The sequence below is a fragment of the Crinia signifera genome, chromosome 1, assembly GCF_055691185.1.
Source record: "Crinia signifera chromosome 1, ASM5569118v1, whole genome shotgun sequence".
NCBI lineage: Eukaryota > Metazoa > Chordata > Amphibia > Anura > Myobatrachidae > Crinia > Crinia signifera.
In genome coordinates, this window is record NC_139217.1 from 172382931 (window position 1) to 172404895 (window position 21965).

The window sequence follows — 21965 nt, forward strand, 5'->3', positions numbered from 1 at the left end:
TTGACACCAAATATAAAACAAAGACAACTTTATTTTAAAAGTTCACTTTCCACTTCACCATGAAAAGATGGCGATTTGCTACACGGCAACTCACGGCGAAAATCACTTAGAAAGACGGCGAGAAGTGCACGTTGAATAGGGTGATTCACTTTCTGACCCAGAAAATAACCTTCCAACGCGAAAATAGCACAAATTTGCCGTGAAACAGGGCGAATTATCCTCATTGAATACTGCCCTTAGTAGATGGTCGGCGACTATCGAATGATTTCGTCCCCGCACCCAAAGCAGCGAATGGATGTTTATGCAAAACATGGAACTTGACGAGCAAGGTAGGGGCGGGTGGTGTTAAAACCACACACAGCACTGCAAAATTTGTATTGTGAACTAGAATAACCTCCATAGTCTATTAAAATTATAAAATACTCCATTAATGTTGACATTTAAAAAAAAAAATATTTTGTGGAAACATTTGCTTCCTTAGCAACAGACCATCTTAGCATAGCATATGACATCTTCAGAAAATGACACCAATCTCCAGAAATCAATCAATGAACCACATCCTAAAGCCTTCCGGAGCATATTAGTGTTTATATTTGTTTTATGGTGCTGAAAGCAAATAAAATACCACTATCAGATAAAAATAAAAAAGTAAAGCAAGATCTCAGGGTAGAATACTCTACACAAGGATCCCTAAATATAACAGTAGGAGACAAATATAAAATTATACCAGCTCTATAGACATCAAAATATACAAATGTTTCTGGCTGCTCGAAATTTTTTGTACCATTTCCTATTGGGCATCAAGCTAAATATATATTCACCATCTAGGAGGTAAGATAAAGAAAAAATTGTGCTACTGTAAGACCAAGATGAAAAAATAGGTGCAACAGGCCCAAGTGTTGGAAAAAGATGTAAGGCATTAGCCAAAGCAGTTGTAGTTGCATATAATTAATTTTTATTTTGGCATTTTATCCTTGTGTTACTTCTAAAGCAGCCGGTTAACATCCCCCCTGCCACGCGCCGGTTAACATCCCCCTCCCAGGGCTAACAACCCCCCCGTCCCGTGCAGCCGGTACCTCCTGCGACGCGTTGAGGATCCCGGCAGTATGGACGGATGTATTGCACTTGTAAAAAAAAGTGTCTTTCGGAAAATGGCTGCCCAATAGGAAAACCTGTTTAAAAAAACTGTCTTTCGTATGGGGGCAGCCATTTTCCGAAAGGGGGGGGCTGCACGGGGGGGGGTCCTTAACCCCTTCCCGCCGCAGCCTGTTTTTGCCTTCCTGACAGAGCCCTTTTTTTCAAATCTGACATGTATCACTTAAGTGGGGATAACTTTTTTATGCTATTACTTATCCCAGTGATTTTGAGATTGTTTTCTCGTGACACATTGTACTTCAAGTTAGTGGTAAATTTGGGTCGATACAGTCTGTGTTTTTTTGTGAAAAATACCAAAATGTCGTAAAAAAAATGAAAATTTTGCAATTTGCAAAATGTTAAATTTTCTGCTTGTGAGACAAATAATCATACCACTCAAAATAGTTAATAACTAACATAGACCATATGTCTACTTTATGTTGCCATCATTATTTCAACCTCCTTTTAATTTTTTTGGACACTAGGAGGCTTAAAATATGAATAGCAAATTCTCAAATTTTCAAGAAAATTTCAAACACTGATTTTTTTAGGGACCAGTTCAGTTCTGATGTGACTTTGAGGGACTTGTATGTGAGACACCCCCATAAATGATGCCATTTCAAAAACTGCACCCCTCACAGTATTCAAAACAGCATTTTGGAAGTTTGTTAACCTTTTAGGTGTTTCACAGGAATTAAAACAAAGTGTAGGTGAAATTTCAAAATTTCATTTTTTTGCAGATTTTCAATTTTAATACATTTTTCTAAGGAACACAGTACATTTTACTAGAGAAATGTGACTAAAAATTGATTCCCCCAATTCTTTTGTTTTCATAAATATCCTATATGTGGCCCTAGTGTGCACGTTGACCAAACCACAGGCTTCATAATAGAAGGAGCACCTACTTGATTTTGGAGCCTCCTTTTTATGAGATTATTTTTTAGGCACCATGTAGGTTTCTAGGCACAATAAGATGCTAAAAGTTAGGAACCCCCCCACAAGTGACCCCATTTTGCAAACTACACCCCTCAGGGAATTCATCTAGGGGTATAATGTACATTTCAAACCCCCAGGGGTTTCACCAATTGTGGTACAACTGGGCAGTGAAAATGAAAAATTAAATTTTTTACACAAAAATGCAGTTCTGGCTCAAAATTTTTCATTTTCACAAGGAATGAAGGAGACAAAGCACCCCAAAATCTGTGCCCCAATTTCTCCCGAGTACGGCAATGCCTCACATGTGACCAAAAAATACCATTTGGGTGCATGGCAGGACTCAGAAGGGAAGGAGTGATTTTTGTATTTTGCAGCTCAGATTCTGGTGGAATTTTGGTGGGTGCTATGTCGCATTAGCAAGACCCCCAAAGCACCAATACAGTGGAAGCCCCCCACAAGTGACCCCATTTTGCAAACTACACCCCTCAGGGAATTCATCTAGGGGTATAGTGTACATTTCAAACCCCCAGGGGTTTCACCAATTTTGATACAACTGGGCTGTGCAAATGAAAAATTACATTTTTTTACAAAAAAATGCAGTTCTGGCTCAAAATTTTTCATGTTCATAAGGTATGAAGGAGAAAAAGCACCCCAAAATCTGTGCACCAATTTCTCCCGAGTATGGCAATGCCTCACATGTGACCAAAAAATACCATTTGGGTGCATGGCAGGACTCAGAAGGGAAGGAGTGATTTTTGTATTTTGCAGCTCAGATTCTGGTGGAATTTTGGTGGGTGCTATGTCGCATTAGCAAGACCCCCGAAGCACCAATACAGTGGAAGCCCCCCACAAGTGACCCCATTTTGCAAACTACACCCCTCAGGGAATTCATCTAGGGGTATAATGTACATTTCAAACCCCCCGGGGTTTCACCAATTGTGGTACAACTGGGCAGTGAAAATGAAAAATTAAATTTTTTACACAAAAATGCAGTTCTGGCTCAAAATTTTTCATTTTCACAAGGAATGAAGGAGACAAAGCACCCCAAAATCTGTGCCCCAATTTCTCCCGAGTACGGCAATGCCTCATATGTGACCAAAAAATACCATTTGGGTGCATGGCAGGACTCAGAAGGGAAGGAGTGATTTTTGTATTTTGCAGCTCAGATTCTGGTGGAATTTTGGTGGGTGCTATGTTGCATTAGCAAGACCCCCAAAGCACCAATACAGTGGAACCCCCCCACAAGTGACCCCATTTTGCAAACTACACCCCTCAGGGAATTCATCTAGGGGTATAGTGTACATTTCAAACCCCCAGGGGTTTCACCAATTTTGATACAACTGGGCTGTGCAAATGAAAAATTACATTTTTTTACACAAAAATGCAGTTCTGGCTCAAAATTTTTCATTTTCATAAGGTATGAAGGAGAAAAAGCACCCCAAAATCTGTGCCCCAATTTCTCCCGAGTACGGCAATGCCTCACATGTGACCAAAAAATACCAGTTGGGTGCATGGCAGGACTCAGAAGGAAAGGAGTGATTTTTGGATTTTGCGGCTCAGATTCTGGTGGAATGAATGGTGGGTGCTATGTGGCATTAGCAAGACCCCCGAAGCACGGTGAAATGATGAACCTAATAATCCATAGATGTGTGGTATATTTTAAAACACTCCTTTATACATAGGCCGGGTTTGTCGGGGCAAGTGTCACACTGGAAAATAGTTTGCTTTCTTATTCCCTTTTTATAGCAAACTTTGCACCTTTTTTGTGTCCTGCCCTTTTTTCCAGTGGAGGGGATTTCATCAGGAAAATGCTGCCCTGGTACAATACGGGGGCCAGTACTAGAAGTACTGGGGCCCTCTGCCTGCTGGTTCCCAAATATTAGGCCCTTTATGACTTCCTCTTGAAAGTGCATAAATGTCCCCCTCTGACTGGTAGAACGGAATAGCACGTAAGCGTTATACAGTGCCATCTGGATGATATACACGGCCAGCTTCTTGTACCAGATTTTTGTTTTCCGCAGGGCACTGTACGGCTTCAGTACCTGATCTGAAAGATCCACTCCGCCCATGTACTTATTGTAATCCAGGATACAATTAGGTTTTGAGGTGTGGGTACTGGTACCTCGTACAGGGACGGAGGTGGTACTGTCTCCGTGAATTGTTGTCAGTATAAGGACATCCCTCTTGTCCTTATATTTGACCAACAACATATTTTCGGTGGATTGTGCCCTGCTTTCACCCCTTCTCATTACTTGGGCAATGTGCGTTTTTGGGAGGCCTCTTTGGTTCTTGCGCACAGTACCGCAAGCTGCTGTACCTCTTGAACCAAGGGCCTTAAACAGGGGGATGCTAGTGTAAAAGTTATCCACATAGAGGTGATAACCTTTATCCAGGAAGGGGTGCACTAAATCCCAGACAATTTTTCCACTAACACCTACGAGGGAGGGGGGGCATTCTGGCGGTTCAATTCTTGAATCCTTCCCTTCATATACCCTAAACCTGTGGGTGTACCCTGAGGTGCTTTCACACAGCTTATACATTTTTATGCCATACCTTGCCCTCTTATTGGGAAGGTACTGGCGGAATTTAACCCTTCCTTTAAAATGTATAAGGGACTCGTCTATGCAAATGAATTTATCTGGGATGTACATCTCTGCAAATTTGGCACTGAAATAATCAATGACCGGCCTGACTTTGAATAGCCGGTCAAAGGTGGGATCATCTCTGGGTGGGCACTGTGCATTATCGTTGTAATGCAAAAATTTAAGGATTAACTCAAAACGAGTCCGGGTCATGGCCATACGGTAAAGTGGGGTGCTGTACAGAACATCTGTACTCCAATATTGCCTAATTTCTGGCTTTTTTACTATGCCCATATGAAACACCAGACCCCAAAACGTCATCATCTCTACTGCATCTACAGGGGTCCACCTAGCAAATGATGACGTGGGGTTTTGAGCAATAAACTGCTGGGCATATAAATTAGTTTGGTCCACCATTAAATTTATAAAATCATCAGAGAAAAATAATTTGAAAAAGTCAATTTCTCTGAGACCTGTGGAATCAAATTGGATTCCTGGGATGGCCAAAAACTCAGGAACCTGGGGCTCAAAATTGTCTGGTGGTGGGGTCCATACGAGATCAATTATTGGGGGGGGGGGGTCTCAGCTGCTCTACGGGGGCGTCTTTGAGGGGGTCCCTCATCACTAGAGGAGGAAGAGGAGCTTAAGATGAATCCTTCAAATTCCCCGCTTGCATCACTGGCTGTGTCAGAGTCAGAGGCAAGCATGGCATATGCGTCCTCCGCTGAATACATTCTTCTGGATGACTGGGATGACATTTGGGATGACATTTGGGATGCCATTTTTATTTTTGTGTTTCTGGTAGTGAAATGTTTCAACACGTGTATAGTGTAGGGGGGGTACAAACTTTATTTCAACCCGGGGGGGTATGTAGTGTGTAGTGTGTATGTAGTGCAAAAAAAAAAAAAAAAAAAAAAAAAGGTCCTGCGCCAAAAATTGAGCACAGATGTTGGTCAGTAACGTCCGTCACTGAACAGCGCTCAAAGGCAACAGGAATTTGATCAAAAAAAAAAAATAGATCAACCCTGTGCCGAAAAAGCTGATCAGTGATGTACGTCACACAGTGGCCACAGGACACCCACAAAATCACAGTGTGTGTAAAAAAAAAATTAAAAAAAGACCCCACAGCAGCAGGTGCACAACCTTTGGTGCAACTGACAGTGCAACTGGCAGCAACTGACAGGTATATATATAAAAAAAAAAAAACCTGCACCCCCAAAAAGTTGCTGATCAGCACAGATATACTGATCAGCACAAAAGGGGGGGGCAGCAGACACAAAATATAGCACTCTCTATCACTCTCTGTCACTATCTCTCTCTATCTCTCTATCTCTCACTATCTATCACTCTATGACACTGCAGCAGCAGCACTGACAGGTATATATATAAAAAAAAAACTCTGCACCCCCAAAAAGTTGCTGATCAGCACAGATATACTGATCAGCACAAAAGGGGGGGCAGCAGACACAAAATATAGCACTCTCTATCACTCTCTGTCACTATCTCTCTATCTCTCACTATCTATCACTCTATGACACTGCAGCAGCAGCACTGACAGGTATATATATAAAAAAAAAACTCTGCACCCCCAAAAAGTTGCTGATCAGTTAATTTATACTGATCAGCACAAAAGGGGGGGGCAGCAGCCAGTTGCACACGCAGCACAGCTGTATATATATAAAAAAAAAACCAGCACCCCCAAAAAGTTGCTGATCAGCACAGATATACTGATCAGCACAACAGGGGGGGGGGGGGGGGGCAGCAGACACAAAATATAGCACTCTCTGTCACTATCTCTCTCTATCTCTCTCTATCTCTCTATCTATAACTCTATCACACTGCAGCAGCACAACACAGGAAGTCACAAGAAGTCACAAGATCCAGGAAGCATCCAGCACGCTACAAGCAGTGATCAGGTTAGTATTTGCAAGGATCAGGTCAGTATATCACGGCAGATAGGCACGGTGACCGCACTGCACGCAATTCCAGACCGGAATGGCGTCTGCAGTGCAGTCACCGTTAGTTTAAATCACCCTCCATGGCTGTGATTGGTCCGTCGGTCCGACGAACCAATCACGGCCTTTGGGGGCGGGTTTAGTGACACCAGTGTCACCCTTACACCGCACTGACTTTGACCCTGTATTTGGAAAGCTTCCAAAAACGAGTCTGCCAGTGTCAAAAAAACGGCACTTGAACGGTAATATACCGTTTAAGAGATGCAGTGTGAAAGTGGTTTTACCTGGCAGACCCGTTTTTGGAAACGTTTTCAAATACAGGGTCAAAGCCAGTTATGCGGTCTGAAAGCAGCATAAATGGCTCTGAAACGGTATTTAGTCATTAGCAGGTCACAGAGGGTGATAGGATATCTCCCTTGTGACCTCGCCAGGCACAGGCAGGAAGTAAAGAGCAGAGAGGAGACTTTTTTTAACCCAGTGCATACTGTGCAGGTGTTGGGATCATTTGGTCAACAGTCCTTAGGTCGACACTGTTGGGTCAACAGGCTGGAAGGTCGACAGGTGTCTAGGTCAACATGGCAGAAGGTCGACATGAGTCTAGGTCAACAGGGTTCTAGGTCGACATGGGGTAAGGTCGACAAGGGTTTAGGTCGACACATTCGTTAGGTCGACATGGGTTTTTGCACTGTTTTTTGAGCCGACATGTGCCGACAGGCGGTATTTCATGCCCTACCATCCACTAGGGCATGGTGGGAGAATAAAATAGTGTGCCGAGCGCAGCGAGGCACCGTGTCTGAAGCATTGCGAGCGAATCGAGCGGCTGCAGTTCACTTCCAACATGTCGACTGTGTCGACATTCGGGTAAAAAAACAGCGTAAAACCCCATGTCGACCTAACCCATGTCGACCTAACGCATGTGTCGACCTAAACCCATGTTGACTTTGTCCCATGTTGACCTAGACCTAGCAGGATCCTACACGTTTCTGAGCTGTTTTCCCTGCAGTCTGAACAGCTCAGAAACGGTATTTGCTACAAATGATAACCACATATGAACCCCGCCCACAAGCAGGAAAAAAAACACTTAAAATTACATTGTATGGCTTTCTATGGGTGAAACGGGTTGAATCTGAAGGTACAAAAATGGTATTGAAACCTTTACAACATGCAATATGAAAGGGGTTTAACTGGCTTTTGACCCATTTAAAAAAAACGTTTATAAAAACGAGTTGAAAGCAGGTTTTTGCAATGTGAAATCAGCTTTAGTGGTTTGTAACTGGGATCTCCAGGACTCTCCCATCGACACCAGGATATACAGTATAGACACAACCCTAGCTAACCTACACCAATCTAATTGGCCCCTCCCATCCCTCCCAATAATAAAAAAAGGGAATAAAAGTAAAAGAAAGGATAACACACATGGACTGACTGGGGCAATGACTTTAGAATCTAAATATAGAAAAAAGGAGAACAGACCGAGACTATCTAAAGAATGTAATAAACAATACATAGTATTTTCACTTTGATTGAACGTTAAACTAGATCATTATAGAACTAGAGTAACAAACACAGGACCTGAAATTATTAGTCCGGCCACGACTCTGTAAACATCAGAGACAAATTTAGGACAGTTTCTACCTTCGCACAAACCCCAGGATATACACATGAAAGATGAAGACACCGGGACATCTCAACTGGGGCCACGACAGGAATCCAAAAAGGCACAACCAAATTCTGGATACCGGCAATAAAGAATGAGCCAGAGAGACAGCGCGCACTGGGCCAGAGATCCCGCCGCACCAGACGTCCACAATGGACATGGAGCAGCCCACAATGGACATGGAGCAGCCCACAATGGACAGCGGAGGCACGGGGTGAGCATGAGCAGATCAGGTATGCCTGCGACCCCTCTTTCAGGATTTTTAGCTGGATAATTAGCAGAGCATCACACCCTGCAGCCTCCTATGTACTCAGCCAAGCCACGCCCCCCATAAAAAATATAATATTAATAAAATAGGTAAGTTTACACACTTTAATTATACTATAATAAAAGTAAGGAAAAAAAGGAGGGTTTGAGCAGTGCTGGGCTTCACTGAGAGAATCACAATTATAAAATGATTTAAACAATTTACTGTGTACACAGATGACAGACAAAATATAAAAACAACAATATAAATAAAATCAATAAAATGGGTAAAGGTTGCAACCAATTAATCCTGCATATTTGAGTGGAAAAGGAGAATTTCTCCACAAGGAATCTGATCTCCAAAGAGGCCTTTAGAGTCTCCAATCACTTATTGGTATGTATAGTTCATCACAATACTTGAAGTGAAGGACAAAAAATAGTTCTGGCATATTACCCAGCTTTTAGATGTAGGTTACCCTGGTCAGCCAATGTGCAGTCCATCTTGAATGGTCCACAGTATGCAAATAGCACTTCGCTGGCAAGAGTGGAGAGGGTCCTGTGCTGTTGATAAAGTGCCGGTCCAGAACCAAGATGAAGAGATGGCTTAACACGTTTCAGCGCCCAAATGGCACCTTCCTCAGGAGCAGTGTGAGGAAGGTGCCATTTGGGCGCCGCAACGCATTGAGCTAAGTAGATACTGTAGTTGGTAGTTCTCCTTTAAATCTTGAGTTAGGTATATAGCCAATAGGGTGCAAGAGGGGAGGAGTTTAGATACTGAAAGTGCAAGGGATTATGTTAGAAGTCCTTTTTGTGCAGTTTTCCCTCCCTCCCATCCTTGTGATTTTATGTGTATGTAAAGAACAATCGCTTGTTTAGATGTTTAGTTTTAAGAACTTAATGGGTGCTTTCTCCTGACATTGCGATATGTCCTGGACGGGAGATGGGTTACAGTGCCAGGCATGTCCAACGTTGGCCCTCCAGATGTTGTGAAACTACACATCCATTACCTCCAACATTTCCAATGAAAAAATCGGTACAGGCCAGGGGGTGTGGCCATATATAGAGGCGTGGCCATTTGTAAAGGGGTGTGGCCATGACCCTTTTATTTAACATTACACATCACACTTAAAAATACATCCCGGGCTGGCTGTCCCTACCTAGAACAGTCCCGTCGGCTGTGTCCGGCCGGAAGAACACAGGTTCCATTACTCCCCGCTGTCAGTTTCTCCATGCTGCGGCAGATCAGGCCGCACGTTGGTGACGTCACGCTGGTCATTCTCTGATCCCGGCAGCAGCGGCTTGTGCTTTGGTGGATGGGGGGGGGGGGGGGGGGGGCGGTGTGGGGAGGGGAGAGGACTACAAATTCAGTCACTGGCTCCCCACAGCCGTGACGTCCCACAACAGGAGTCTCTGAGCAGGGGGAGGCGGGCCTGCCATGTCCCACCGCCGTTCACCCTGGGAGATGTAGTCCTGGCCGGCTGCTCTCCCACGCTCCCTGGGAAGCAGCCGGCGATGTTATGAACTACATCTCCCAGAGTTAGCCAGAAAATCGGTACAATTCGTTTTAGCCGGTATAGACTGTTAAAAAACGGTACTGTACCGGCTAAAACGGTACAGTTGGAGGGTATGCACATCCCAGCATACTTTGCAATAGTTTTAGCATTCTCTAATAGCAAAACTGTGGCAAAGCATGCTGGGATGTGTAGTTTCACAACATCTGGAGGGCCAACGTTGGACATGCCTGGGTTACACCATCTGAACGGGTGGGTTGCCAGATGGAGAGTTGATCAAATGGCTGTTTAGTGCTGCCACCATTTATAATCTTAAATTAAAATAGTTAAATTTGTCAGTTCATATTTGAAAGGCCAGCATTGTTTGAGTTTTTCTTAATTAGTTTTAGGTTTGTTACAGTATTAAGTATTTTTAAAGTGTTAAGCACAAAATTGAAGAATGCAAACATAATTATCCCGTGCAGTGATGATGGACATATTGCTGTAAAGGTGTATTATGCTTACAAAGTGAACACGCTTTGCAGCAATACAGCGGTTACCTTTTACAAGATTTAGAAGCCCCACAGGATCCTACGTGAGCGCTGCAGGATGGCTGCTTATGTCTAGCCTACATAGAGGAGAGAACCATGTCAGTCACTCCACAGTGCACCCGGCCCCCCTCACGCCAGCGGCTGCTGCTGTCTGGGGTAAGCGGCCGCAACCCCTACATGCCCAGTCTCAGCCCCACCCACCCCATGGGCTGTGTGAGCGGTCGCGTGGTCAGGGCCGCGGCGGTTGCTAGGCGACTGTACACAATCCGGGGAGCAGAGGAAAGTTTTCATGCAACTTTCCTGCCCAGTGGAAGTGTAAGTCCCGTCATATATGCTTACTACATATGGATTTATGCTTTCAATCATTGTACATATCTACCTAATATATTTATTTGGAGAACGTTGTACTATACTTCATTTATTCAGACTCTGGCCAGAACAGTGATTTGTATCTGTATGTTGGGAAGGGAACGGGGTTGCTATGCTGTTATTGCGTCGTATGTATTTACTGCATTGCATTCAAACGTGTAAATTATTGAAGTTTACAAACGTGAATACACACTAGTGATTTTTGTTACATGCTAAAATGTAATGTGCGATGTTTATCAAGTGCTTATGGTTTATTTGTGTCAGTGTCACTGTGACATTCACTTGGTGACAGTGACACTGCCAGTCATCAGAGTATTATGTGATAGTGCAGTGGTCAGGGAACTCGGTCCTCATTTACCCACACAGTGCATGTTTTGCTGGTAACCCAGCAGGTGCACAGGTGTACTAATTACTCACAGACACATTTTATAAGGTCCACAGGTGGAGTTAATTATTTCACTTGTGATTCTGTGAGACCTGCAAAACATGCACTGCGTGGGGCAATGAGGGCCGAGTTCCCTGACCACTGTGATAGTGTTAAGCCCTTTACCACAAGTGTATTGTGTATATGCTGCTAGTTACACATGTTGTTTAATAGCAAATAGTGCACAGTAATGTCGTTATACCTTTGCAAGAGATTGGTTTCTGACCACATCTGGAGCAGACTTTTTGGCCCATTTATCAACCAATATTTGTGGCTTTTTGAATAATAACACATATTTACCGTGGTTAGCCACCAATATTAAGTATCACCAGAATGTATATAGGAGGGACTGCAGGATATAAATGAAACATCCATTTATACTGTAGGTTTATATGGGGATGTTACCAATATTAAAACCCCCACCTACCTGCAAATCTTCAGATTGCAGTAGCCAGTTGTAGCCTATGGGCTACAGATCTGCGCTGTAGTTCCATAAGTGTTCCCCACGAATCCTCTACCGCACAGGTCTTCAACCTGTGGCCCTCCAGATGTTGTGGAACTACATGTCCCAGCATGCCCTGAGGTTTTTTGGCATGCTCTTATAGGAAAAAAATGTTGCAATGCATATTGGAACATGTAGTTTCACAACATCTGGAGGGCCACAGGTTGAAGACCCATGCTCTACCGGATATGGCCACTGTGCATAGCGGTCAGCATGACAACTTACGTGCACCACACTTGGCACATTGGTGGTGTCTAAAAGATACACCAGGCAGTATTTCAGCATCTTAAATGATGCTTAAAGTGGGTGTCTCAGTCCTTGCACTCATACATACAGATGTACACCATGAAAGGGATATGTGATTGCCACCTCTGAATTGGCCCCTATGGGGTAAATTTACTAAGATGGGAGTTCTATTGAAGATGTGATGTTGCCCATAGCAACCTATCAGATTCTACTTCTTTTTTATTTATTTAGCTTTAGCACCTTCTAGAAGATAAAAAAAAATCTGATAGGTTGCTATGGGCAACATCCTATCTTCAATAGAACTCCACTTTTAGTATATTTACCCCTATGTGTTTTACATTGTGTAAAGTTGTACCAGTACCATATAGAATATTGAGCAGTAATGTAGATTTGTGGTATTTAATGCATTTGGTATGTCATTGAATTTTTCCACCATAATCATGCGAGACTGGAAGATTGGAATGGCATATAAATAAAGAATACAAATGTTATTTAATGGTAGATTTAGTAAAATCTTAGGTACTTGTGTATTTTGGCGGCGCCCCCGATGTCCATCGCGCAATGTTTTAATCGCATCGCATGCCATGCACCCGATGGCATGCGATGCGACGCGATTTTTGCCCCTATGCGATAAAACATTGGATAAGCACCCTAAAGGGTGCTTTTAAGCACCCAAATGGGTGCTTACAATGTTAAATGCACCCCCACGCCACCCCCCCCCACACTATAAACGTGAACCCGAAGCGTGGCGAGCGCAGCGGTACGCGTCCTACGACCTTTTCATACCTCCACTATCCACGTCGGCGTGGAGTTGAGAATAGAAAGTGTGGTGAGCGCAGCGAGCCACCGAGCCCGAAGCGTGGCGAGCGGACGTGGATGCCTTCACAGGTATCCGCGTCCCTTCGCGGGCTTCAGAGGTTTCCGCATCCCCTTGTGGGGCTCGCTGCGCTCGCCACGCTTCGGGCTCGGTGGCTCGCTGCGCTCGCCACACTTTCTATTCTCAACTTCACGCCGACGTGGATAGTGGGGGTATGAAAAGGTCGGAGGACGCGTACCGACGCCCCTCGCGGGCTCGCTGAGCTCGCCGCGCTTCGGGTTCACATTTATAGTGGGGGGGTGGCGTGGGGGTGCATTTAACATTGTATAAGCACCCATTAGGGTGCTTATACAATGTTTAATCGCATCACATTGTATGGCATTGTATGCCATATACAATGTCATACAATTTTTAAATTGTATGACATTGTACAATATTGCGCAATATCGCATCGCATACCATCGCATGCCTTATGGTATGCGATGCGATGGGCGCCGGCAAAATACACAAGTACCGAATCTTATAAAACAGACAAATGAAGGTGTTGCCCATAAGAACCAATCAGATACATCTATCATTTTCTTAAGGCCCCCATACACTTTTTGGCATGTTTTCATCCGATCCAACAGATCAGGCCGACAGATCGGATAAAAACTTGCCAATTTGGATGTGTTTTGACATCTGATCCAATGCGCAGCCCCGTGCGCATCGGATCCAGAGATCATAAGGGCAGGACATATGTGAAAAGACAGCATACTATGTATCGCATGCGATCCTGCGCCTGGCATGGGGGATTGATAGTCAAACACTTAGGTGCAGTACAGAAATGATAGAATTTGATTCAATGCTATGGACACCACAACCAGCCCTGTTTATACTTTTATATTCATACATTTCCACGGCTTCTCTTAAATGGAGATGTGACACCCAGGGCCGGACTGGGACCAGAAAACTGCAGAAGGCGTGACCCTTGTGCGGTGAAGCCGCGCAGCGAAAAGGGGGCGTGACCTCACAGAAAGGAGCCGTGGCATCGAAAAAAGGAGCATTACACATTATGGAACACACCGTAATGCCCATTACACTTAATGGAACACACCGTTATGCCCATTACGCATTGGCGCACACTGTATTGCCCAATACATATTATGCCACACAAGTAATGCCCATAAGACACAATAAAGCTCCACCTCTGTCAGAGCATTTGTATAACCTCTGGGGGATATAGAATAATTTAAACTCCTAGATATTGTAGCCGCTGGACTCCAAGGTAGCTGTTCAGGAGGCTAGTTAGAATTACACTCTCATACCTCCAAATGATCCGGCAGCGGCGAGACACACAGTGACTGACGGGCAGCAAGGCGGGCACAGGTGCGGCCGTGGCGAGTCATGAAAAATGCCGTGCTGCGGGCGGGTGGCACATAATGTGTGCCATAGCGTCATGGCTTCAATATGCTAATGATGGGGGGGGGGGGCAGTGTGATATTTACATCCTCCTTCTTCACCCAGCCAGTGACTGGCTGGCAGTCTGACTCTACCTCTGCCCCTCTAATCCTCACTGCTGGGTGAGTACCATGGCAGCTGCTACTGTCCTGGGGCTGATCAGCTGGCTTCCCCTACATTGCACAGTGCAGACAGTGGGACTCTGGGAGAGCAGGTGGGTCTGCATGACATCATGTGGTAGTTGCACAGTGAACCTTTAAGAATGTTTGGACATCCAGGAATTCTTTATGGGGCCCCTTGAGTTCCACTGGGCCCTAGGCGGGTGTCTAGTTTGCATTGTGGGAAATCCACTTCTACATTCACTCCTCGCTCAGTGCCCATTAACTTACCCACTTGCAGCACCCATTAACTCATTCAACTCAGGAATAACTTAATCAATTTATTTTGACCCCAACTCTCATTAACCAGTTTCCCTCAATGATCTATTAATTAATAAATAAATCAATCAATCATTCAGCTCTCATTAATCTATTGTTCTCCAATAATCAATTAACCAGTTTACCTTCATAGCACCCATAACACGTTCATCCTCACTATCAGTACCTTGTTACCTCCCCAACATCCAGCCGCCAAAAACTTCCCTCAGCAATATTAACTTTCCCCCACTCATTAGCCCATTCCTCTCCAGGAATCCATTAATCAGATCATCCTCCCAGCCATGTGAGCACTGATTAATCATTTCACCAACCCATCATCAGCCGGTAACTCCCTGGGCCCTATAAAGCCCAGCACACAGCATCATATGCTGGTCTGGGGAGAGCTGCTTCTTTCTCTCCCTGGCTGATGTGCAACTGCTCTAGGTATGGTGAGAGGTGTGGACCCGGGTCCCTTCAACAAGCATGTGGAACCCCCCTGGTTCCATGCAGCGAAGCTAGTGCAGTTTGCATCCTTAATTATCCCCTGTAGATCACCTTATATTTGAACATTTGTTCTGCTTTATATCTCTGTATCAGATCACAATGTCAGCCAACGTTTCGCCAGGATCTGTACGCATCTCACCTCCATCACACATAAATGAGGTTCTAACAAATGAACCAATGGACTGGGAACGGAGTCGTGATTTGAGCAAATTAAAGGACAGAATAATCTCATTGGCTCCAAAACAAATGCTGCCGAACCCAGATGCCCTAGTATTTACCCATGACACAAGAGCACGGGCAAACACAAAGAAGAGACAGCATGCTATTAAATTGGAACCCCTGGTAAGTCAATTTATAAACATCTGTATTTAAAAAAATATATATTAGCTTATGAACAGACAAATATGATTTTTTTTTTGTGAAATCTGGTCCCAATATTACATTATCTAATGTTAGAAATGATTCATTCTTATAAAATGTACACAGCAGGTATATACCTATGTTATATACCTATGTCACTGGTACAGTTATGTCCATTAAAAGAACCTTAGGGCTATCATGTTCTTTTAGACAGAATCCAAACATTAGCTATAAAATGTCACCATAATCTTTCTAAAGACATTAGTATTCACATCCTAAACTTATAATAAATTATCAATTTTTGGTACTGTACTGATTTTTTATTTATTTTTATCATAAAACCACAATGTACACTTGTACAGTGTATCATCTAATCCCATATTTTCCATTGTTTTCAATTACTTAGTTAAATCATCAGAGACAAAAATCAGTCATGGAAAATCTCTTCCAGGCTACATTGCACAGAATTTTATTTCCTCTGCATAACCCCCTCTGCTAAAAAAAAAAAGGTCAAAATAAGAAGTCATCATTATGAAGGCTGCAAAGGCAACATTTGTGGACTGCAATATACAAAGCAACAAACTCATTAGTTAAAATACACATTTGGATTTACAAAACCTGCAAAACGAGGTTAAACTGCTACATAAGGCTGTAGAAGGACCATTCTAAGTCCAGTATTGTGACATCTGGTATCACACAAGTTCAGTATGTCCAAAGCACTGATACCACAATAGGCCTGTAGTAGCAGATCCCACCTGTATGTCAGAGTGCAGACATGTGTCTGCTTCTATTATCTTAATAGAGGTCTGAGAAAATAAATACATAAATAACTAGTAGCTGGAAAACATGGACAATTTCCATATTTTCTTCTGTTTCATGGATTGTGACTATTGCAAAGCACTGAGAGAGTGTCCACTGCTGCCCTGCTTTGGGATTACTGTGCTGTATAATTGTATCCTATCAAAGGCAGAGCATCTTGTATGGACTACTATTGCAGCTGTACCAAACTGTACAGGCTACTGCAGGTCGGGTCCCCCTTATCCGTGTATTCCAAAAACAGAAATATTTCATAAACTGGTGTTTTTCAGAAATTTTCAGGAATTAATCTCTGGTCCCAGGGGTGCATTGCACGAGTGCACGGACGCACCAGTTATTAGAAAAATCCCTTATCCAAAATGCTCGTGGTCCCGAGCATTTGGGATAAAGGATACTCTACCAGCACACAATTAGCATATTCATTTACAGGGCTGCAGTGGGGCCTGGGACTGCGAACATAAGCAGGGCCCACCCCTTCCCATTCTCAAACTGTCTGCATGCCTAATGAGACCTGTGTCTGCAGCACTGACCACACTACTCAACCTCTATACTGTTTATGGGAAATGTGAACTTTGTTTAAATGGACTCCCATCCTGGGCCTCCTTACTGTCTGCACCCGTGAGTGGAGTCCCCACAGTCCCTCCCTGATGGCTGCCCCTGTTTGTTTAATGTTTGTTACCTTTCAAAGGAATTAGCACAGTTATTGAAATAATATGGCTTTTGTAAAAAGATTTGGAAACCATTCAATTATGTTTTTTGCTCCTTTAAAGCCTGTATTGAAAGTGTATCAGGATCACCATCACCCTGAATACATATATCAGAAGAACAGGGAAGATCTTATAAGTCGAGGTGTTCCTTTACGCCCAGTGTCTGCAGAGAAGAGACTGCAAGCCATCTCATCCCCTGCAAGACTTCCTGATCTTCCAGATGGCTTGAAAGAAAAACAGGTGGGATAAAGCAAAACTGTTGCAATGTTGATATTTCTTCAATATTGTATTTGGCTAGCATTTTTTGTTACAGCACCAAACATTGACCTTCTGGTGTTTGCATAATGTATGTGTACATTTCCTACAACATATGTTCATCCAGACATGTTTCTGTTTTTATCACATTTTAGTTACGGCTGGGCTCTGGTACTATGTCCCCTACACCACCCAAACAGCTGAGGACGTCTCTTTCAAGGCCTAGTCTGAGTAAAATCATTCCTTTTCCTCAATCTTTTGTGTTTGAGACCGCAGAAGACGTCATCAGGGCTAATATTAAAGATCCTCTACAAATCATCAATATAATACTAGAAAACAAAAATGTAGGCTTCCTTTACATGACTCCTGCTGTTTCCAAGTCTTCAATTGAATATGACCCATATAACCTAAGGTATGTGCTTGAAACATTAATAAATATATTATTAGCTTAATTAATTGGGCTCTGCCCTATACGGCAACATAAGCATTCAGTGCTATTGCTGTAGCAATACATCACTGTCATAAGACTAAACTATTTTGTTCACCTAGGAAGGCGTTATCAATCTCCAGCCAGCCCACTAGAATATTGCTGAAGGGGAATGTTACCTTTATATTATATTACTAGTAAGCCCACTCGAAGCAAAAGCTTTGAACGCTAGTCTGCTATCTTCTGTGTTTGTGCATGTGTGAGAAAGAGATGTAGTTTCACTCTCTGCCAGCAGATGGCAGTGTTTCAGAGACTCACGGACACTAGTCATATATATATATATATATATATATATATATATATATGAAATAGGAGCGTAGAGGGCGTTAATACAAGCACCAGCTCCTTCAAGTAATTAGTTTAGGTGAATAATGATACAATGATATACAATTTGATAACATTTATTAAAAATGAAAAGACATCCGTTTGATTCCAATTCAATTGATGGATAACCGCAAGGACAGAACCCAACGCATTTAGTCTCCGAAGAGACTTCCTTAGGGGTATACAAGATGAGCGGTATGTCGATCTAATAGATTCTTTAAAATTCATGAAAAAATTTGGTGTCTCTATAGAGATCCGATATGGAAGAGCATCGATAGTGGCACTTGAAAAAAAGAGGGGGATTTGAACCAACGTCCAATTGAACCTAGTGTGTCTCCAGCTTCTAATCAGAAGAGGAAACTTATATATATATATATATATATATATATATGGTTGGATAGGTTCTTAAATAAGATCACCTGTGCATATGGAGGAGACGCCTACCACACCGGACCGCCTGGCGGCTCCTGATGACGTCATCTGCATACTCACTCCAATTATTGTACCTATCACCAAACTAAAATAAACATATATAATAATAAAAAACAGTGTTTGGTATAATTAATACAAATATAACAATTATAAAGTGCTAAAAGTTAAAGTGGAATGCATAATTAGGCTGAATAGGCATGATGTCAGAATAAATATAAATTTCAAAAGGCTGCAAAAGTTTTTTTTAATTTTCGCTTTTCTATTGCTAGATAAATGAAATAAAAATAATATACTTCTAAACAATGTTGGAATTATTCATTGTGAATTCAGTCTAAGGTTAATTGAAGAAATTAGCGCAGAATTCTCACTGTTCTAAATTGTCTAATTAGAGGTGTTTACACTAACACTTCCTTTTAATTCTGCAGCTCAAATAAATTAATTTATTTTTTAATTAAATAATCATTAGATAACCAAACTTTTTTTCACCTACATTAGCGCCCGCCCCTCTAGAGAAATCTAGTGTCCTTTGCAAAAGATAAATGCTCATTTAAGCCTCTGGGGGCAATTACATCAAGACTATGAATCTATTCCATTTCCCTTTTTAATAATAATCGTCCTCGGTCGTCACCTCGCATGGGTCTGGCGACTTGATAGATCATACGATATCTCAAACTTGTTAGTGGATGATTCATCTCATAGAAATGGCGGGCAACTGGCTGGTCACTGCGCTTATTGATAAGCGCAGCCTAAATGGTAGAACGCTGCCCAGCCATTCTATCTTTAAATTTACACTGGGTCTTGCCAATATATGTAAGTCCGCAAGGACATATGATTTGATAAATCACCTGCATGCTGTTACAAGTAAGATGTTGCTTAATTAACATTCCCTTGCCTGAATGTGGGTGATTGAAACTGTCACCAGCTAACATATATTGGCACGTAACACATGAACATTTGAAGCATCCAGGTCTTTTAGATAAAAAATGACCTTCTAATTTATTGAGTGATGTCAGATTTAGCAGAAGTAGATCTCGCAGGTTCAGACCACGAGAGTAGCATAGCATAATGTTTGTCTCAGTAAAAGGTAATTGTTTATCAGATTTAATAATTGCCCATTGTGTTTTAATGACTGTTTGAATTTCTTTAGATTTTATCATAAATTTGTTGACCCATGGTAAACGAGAATTAGAAACTGAGATGTTATGCGGTTTACTTGACAGCAGGGTATCTCGATTTAAATCGAGTACTCTGATTTTAGTATTATTCAAAAATGTACGATCGTAACCACGGGCAACAAAACGGTCTATAAAATCATTAAGCTGTTTTTCGGCCATGTCAGCATCATAATTAATTCACCTTATGGGCCCCATACATCAGCAATCACATTTAATGGATTTCCAGATCCAGGGATTTTTTGGCCAGATAAATGGTTTCTACAATCTATTTGACTTGCCCACACATTACAGATTTATTTCAGTGATCGGTAGATTTTTCCCATCTAAAGATTGCATCTTCATATCTGGAAAGTGCCCATACTGTACATCACCTCAATCGATTGTCATTTCAGATGTTTCTTCTTTTCATAATGTAAATAGAAGAAGAAGACAAAAAGGGAATGCCCATACATATAAAAAACAACCGCAGATAATACCAGATTATTAAACATGTTTAAAAATCTGATTCAGCAATCGATTGGCCATCCCGATCAATTTTTGATCGGGATCGCCAAAAGGGGTAGCCCACACGTTAAAGATTAATTGTGACAATCATCTCCAGATCTGAAGATTGTCACAATTAATTGCTGATGTATTGGGCCCATTACTCTGATCATCTGGGATTAGGGTAATCCCATTTTAAGGGGTACCGGATGACAACTGTTAACATGTAGACCTGTATTACGGTAAGTGGGCTTATAATACACAGATGTACTGAACATGGCATCTTTTTTGCTGACTACAAGTCAAGAAAATCTATGCTGTTTTTGTCCATGCAGATGGTAAATTTAACTGGACATTGTGTAGAATTATGATGATCAATAAGTTCTCTAAACTCTGTTTCTGTCCCTGTCCAAGTCAAGAACAGATCCTTGTATATGACGATATATAGGCTCTGGAACTATTCTGTTCAAAAAAGACCTTCTGTTCAAAGTAAAACATATAGATATTTGCTAGTGCTGGTGCTACTGAAGAGCCCATAGATCATCCTTTGCACTGCAAATAGAACTTGCGGTACTTATGTAATATCTGGACTCCCGGTTTTCTTATGAGATCGTGTCCCCTCGCGGGGCTCGCCACGCTTCGGGCAGTGTGGCTCGCTGCGCTCGCCACACTATATAAAATCAACTCCATGCGTAGTTGGATAGTAGGGCTATGAAAAAATGGGGTGCATTTAACATGGGAGTCCAGATAATACATAAGTACCGAATTTGCTGTTAAACATGAAGAAATTTTTAGTTAAAATAAATTCTAGAAGCATAATGAAGAAATCAATATATTGCATATCAAAGAGACCACTTTAAATTAAAAAGTTATTCACAGACATACATCCTTCTACATGAGGAATCACAGTATATAGACTAACTACGTCGGCACAAATTAACCACGTATCTTCTGTAACAGATTTAATGTTACTTAGGTGCCTCAAAAACGAGGTAGTATCTAATAAAAAGTTCTTGTGCTTCTGCACCAGAGGTTGTTACACTGAGTCTAGATAAATGTAGGTAGGTTGAAGCAATGATCCCCTTGATGATGTAATAGGGCGTCCAGGTTTATGCCTTTATATACTTTCGGAAGTGTATAAAACACTGGCATAACAGGAAATTCCGGACATAAGGCTTTAGATAAATCATCAGAAATTACATCCATATCAACTCCATGATTTAACAGATTCAATAACTCCTATTTGTACACTGATGTCGGGTCTCTCTTAAATAGACGATATGTGCAGGAATCATTCAACTGCCACATAGCTTCACTGATGTATTCTGTGCGATCCTGCAACACAATCGCCCCACCTTTGTCCGCATGTCGCACGATCACATCAGTGTTACTGGATAATGCTTTTAGAGCTGTTCTTTCAGCCACGGTAAGATTGGGGTGATTTTCAGCCGGTTTTTTAACTATTTCTGAAACTTCTTGGTCAATGCGGCGAATGAACGTTTTAAGACTCGAGTTATTTGATACAGGATCGAAATTTGGTCTTGGTTATAGTTTTTTCAATTTAGGTGGTATGTCAGTATCACCCGATGGTTTATTGGTAACGTCCGTGCCAGCAACAGAAGAGGACTTTTTATCAAAAAATTTGGTACTTGTTTCC

General features: G+C 42.2%; 1 protein-coding gene and 1 long non-coding RNA gene across 3 annotated transcripts in view; one reads left to right on the forward strand and one right to left on the reverse strand.

Annotated features, from left to right (window-relative positions):
• The window catches only part of LOC146064077 (uncharacterized), a 66865-nt gene extending 56128 nt beyond the window's left edge, over positions 1 to 10737 (reverse strand). Inside the window, exon 1 of one of the 2 annotated variants that reach the window (XR_014471742.1) lies at positions 10561 to 10737. This is a non-coding gene — a long non-coding RNA (uncharacterized LOC146064077). Of the gene's footprint in view, positions 1 to 8964; positions 9070 to 10560 lie in introns of those variants that run through there. The other variant, XR_014471744.1, reaches the window with a different exon arrangement.
• The window catches only part of DNAH6 (dynein axonemal heavy chain 6), a 270855-nt gene continuing 259509 nt past the window's right edge, over positions 10620 to 21965 (forward strand). Inside the window, 4 exon segments of the mRNA XM_083177142.1 lie at positions 10620 to 10866; positions 15363 to 15611; positions 17216 to 17392; positions 17563 to 17819. Coding sequence (XP_083033268.1) covers positions 10648 to 10866; positions 15363 to 15611; positions 17216 to 17392; positions 17563 to 17819 — 902 coding nt within the window. The 5' untranslated portion in view covers positions 10620 to 10647.